This window comes from Arachis hypogaea, chromosome 17 (assembly GCF_003086295.3).
Source record: "Arachis hypogaea cultivar Tifrunner chromosome 17, arahy.Tifrunner.gnm2.J5K5, whole genome shotgun sequence".
In the NCBI taxonomy this organism is placed as follows: Eukaryota; Viridiplantae; Streptophyta; class Magnoliopsida; order Fabales; family Fabaceae; genus Arachis; species Arachis hypogaea.
Window position 1 is genome coordinate 92,799,557 of NC_092052.1, and position 3,907 is coordinate 92,803,463.

Sequence of the window (3,907 nt, forward strand, 5' to 3'; positions counted from 1 at the left end):
AAGGATAGGATAGGTGAGTTGGAGACATTGTCATTGGGTAGTTCCATTTCTTCATTGATGAAGCCTATTCCGAAAAAGTGTGGTGACCCTGGACCATGTTTGGTGTATTGTCGTATTGGTGGAGTTGCTTTTCATGACTGTATGTGTGATCTAGGGGCTTGCGTGAGCATCATGCCACTTTCTATCTTTGCGCGGTTGAATTTAGCTCCATTAAAGAGGTCGGCGGCCAAATTTGCCTTAGCCGACAAGAGTGTAATCACTGTAATGGGAATAGCGGAAGATGTACTTGTGGCAATCAAGGACTTGGTATTTCCAGTTGATTTTTACATCCTTGAGATGCCCCCAATAGAGAATAGAAGTTCTTCATCTATTTTGCTTTGTAGACCCTTCCTGAAGACCTCTAAATTCAAATTGGATGCCTTTACTGGCACATACTCCTTTGAGGTGGGAGACAAGACTATCAAATTTAATTTAGAAGAAGCCATGAGACACCCACCCGAAGATAATTTCATTCTCCGATGTGATGTAATTGACGAGGTAGTCGTGGAGGTATGAAGAGAGGATCACAACAAGTTGTGCTACCCTATTATTGAAGAGACGAATGACCAAGAGGGTGAACAAGAGAAAATTGTTGAGAATGAGCTCCAGGAGCTTGATGAAAAAGAACCTCAACTTGGGGTAAAAAGTGAATTGAAGCCTCTTTCATCTCATTTGAAGTATGCATTCCTAAAGGGCAACCAAAGGTTTCCAGTCATTATTGCTAGTGAGCTCTCTAGTCAAGAAGAAGAGAAGCTCCTAGAAGTCCTAAGGGAGCACAAGAAAGCAATAGGTTGGAGCTTGGCCGACATTGTGGGGATTGACCCCCGCACATCTATGCATCATATTTTTCTCCAAGAGGGAGCTCGAACGGTGAGACAACCCCAAAGAAGGATCAACCCGACTATCCTAGATGTGGTGAAAAAGGACGTCACAAGGCTACTTGATGCGGGTATTATATATCCGATTTCTGACAGTGAATGGGTGAGCCTGGTCGAAGTCGTCCCAAAGAAATCAGGAATCACTGTGGTTAAGAAGGATGATGGTGAAGTGGTCACCACAAGAGCGCAAAATGCTTGGCGGGTGTGCATCAATTACAAAAGGTTGAATGTCGCAATAAGGAAGGACCACTATCCTTTGCCCTTCATTGACCAGATGTTGGACCGACTGACAGGTAAATTCCATTATTGCTTTCTTGATGGATTCACTGGCTACTTCCAGATACATATTACTCCTGAGGATCAGGAGAAGACCACCTTCACTTGTCCCTTTGGCACCTTTGCCTATAAAAGGATGCCATTTGGGCTATGCAATGCACCCGCCACTTTTCAGCGGTGCATGACGAGTGTCTTTTCCGATCTTATGGAGACTTGTTTGGAAGTCTTTATGGATGATTTTAGCGTATATGGTACCTCTTTTGATAGTTTCTAGGAGAACTTGGCCAAGGTCTTGGAAAGATGTGTCAACACTAACCTTGTTCTCAATTTCGAGAAATGTCACTTCATGGTGAGACAAGGTATAGTGCTAGGACACATAGTTTCTGACAAGGGCATTTCTGTGGACCTGGCCAAGGTTGATGTTATCACCAGTTTACCTCACCCCTCTTTTGTGAGGGAGGTCCATTCCTTTTTGAGGCATGTAGGATTCTACAGTTGCTTTATCAAGAATTTTAGCAAGATTGCATTGCCATTGTCGTGCCTACTCCAAAAGGACGTGGACTTTGAGTTTGATAGTGCTCGTGCGGATGCGTTTGAAGAGTTGAGGAGAGCTCTTACCACGGCACCAATTGTGAGGGGCCCTAACAAGATGCAGCCATTCGAGATAATGTGTGACGCGTCAAATCATGCCGTAGGTGCCACGCTTGCACAACGTGATGGTAAACTCCCTTATATCATTGCATATTCCTGAAAAACATTGGATGCGGCACAATCCAACTATACCACTACGGAAAAAGAACTCCTAGCTATTGTTCATGCCTTAGATAAATTCAGATCTTTTTTGCTAGGGTCCAAAATAGTGGTATATACGGATCATGCAGCTTTAAAGTATTTGTTGACAAAGAATGAGTCGAAACCTAGGCTCATACGTTGGATCTTGCTCTTGCAAGAATTTGATATTGAGATTAGGGATTGAAGTGGGTCTCAAAATTTGGTTGCGGATCATTTAAGCCACGTTGAAAATCTTAAATATGACCCATTTTCGATTGATGACTCATTCCCTTTGGATAGTTTGCATGCTGTTTCGGATAGCTTTCCTTGGTTTGCACCTTTGGCGAACTACTTGGTTGCTAAGATCTTCCCTCCCAACTTTTCTAAACATCAAAGGGACAAGTTGAGGAGTGATTCCAAATATTACATTTGGGATGACCCTCACTTGTGGAAGAGGGGAGTAAACCAAGTAATTCGAAGATGTGTCCCGAAATCCGAAATCCAACCCATTCTCGAAGCTTGCCATTCATCCGAGTGTGGCGGCCACTTTGGCCCATAACGAACGGCTAAAAAGGTTTTAGATTGTGGATTCTGGTGGCCAACCTTATTCAAGGATGCTAACCAATTTTGTGTGTCGTGTCACCAATATCAGAAGTCGGGAAATGCATCCCAAAAGGATGAAATGCCTCAACAACCTATGTTGTTCTGTAAAATCTTTAATGTATGGGGCATAGACTTTATGGGGCCATTTCCCAACTCAAGTGGGTATCTATATATTCTGTTGGCGGTTGACTACGTATCAAAGTGGGTGGAAGCGATACCTACCCGCCTTGATGACGCTAATGCCGTGATTTATTTAATTAGAAATAATATTGTATGCCGCTATGGGTCGCCACAAGCAATCATGAGCGACCAAGGTTACCACTTTTGTAATAGGAAGGTAGAAGCACTGCTCAAGTGCTATGGTATATTACATAAGGTTTCAACTGCCTATCACCCCTAAATGAATGGGCAAGCGGAGGTGTCCAACCGAGAGATTAAGCGAATTTTGGAGAAGGTGGTGAATCCACAGAGGAAAGACTGGAGCTCTCAGTTGGGAGATGCACTATGGGCGTATAGGACGGCCTACAAGACCCCGTTAGGGATGATTCCCTTCTGGATCGTCTATGGCAAGGCATGCCACCTTCCAGTGGAAATTGAGCACAAGGCCTATTGGACGGTGAAGCAATGTAACATGGACATCACCAAGGCAGGTATAGCCAGAAAATTGCAACTAGAGGTGCTTGAGTGTCTTAGGATGGAGGCATATGAGAATGCGCAAATTTACAAGGAAAAGACTAAGGCATTTCATGATCACCATATCCGAAAAATGGATTTCCAAGAAGGTGACGAAGTTCTCCTCTACAACTCAAGGCTCAGATTCATGCTGGGAAAGCTCCGTTCAAAATGGGAAGGACCCTTTAAGGTGAAGGAGGTAAAGCCCTATGGAGTGGTGGAATTAATTGACCCTCAAAGTGAGACAACTTTCAAGGTGAATGGACATAGATTGAAGAGGTACCATGGCTACAAATCACCAAGGGAAGTGGAGGTGCTCCTGCTTGAGGATGCACCAAAAAGAGAGGAAGCTTAAGCACATGACCATCCAACTTAAGGACATTAAAGAAAAGTGCTTGGTGGGAGACACCCCACCATGGTAAGATCTTTCTTGTGTATACTTTCTTGCTTCTAGCTTTAGATTCTTGTGAATTTTGTGATTTCTTGGTGTTGTTGAGTTGCTTATGTATGCTAGCTTTTGTTGGTTTTGTTGAATTGTTATGATATTCATGTAGATTTCGTTAATCTTGGTATGGATAAATTGACAAGGTTAGAGAAAATGCTTTATTTTGAGTAGTGCATGAATTTGTGAGTGTTTTCTTGACTATCTAGCTTGAATACCTGCCAGG

The 3,907-nt window shown here is 43.2% G+C and overlaps 1 protein-coding gene across 1 annotated transcript; it reads left to right on the plus strand.

Annotated features, from left to right (window-relative positions):
* The first annotated feature begins 264 nt into the window (after positions 1–264).
* LOC140180654 (uncharacterized) lies at positions 265–1,944 on the plus strand. Its single transcript, XM_072221915.1, has 3 exons — positions 265–549; positions 733–1,119; positions 1,468–1,944. The coding sequence occupies exons 1-3, from the start codon at positions 265–267 to the stop codon at positions 1,942–1,944; spliced, it is 1,149 nt and encodes a 382-aa protein (XP_072078016.1).
* Positions 1,945–3,907: the final 1,963 nt, after the last annotated feature.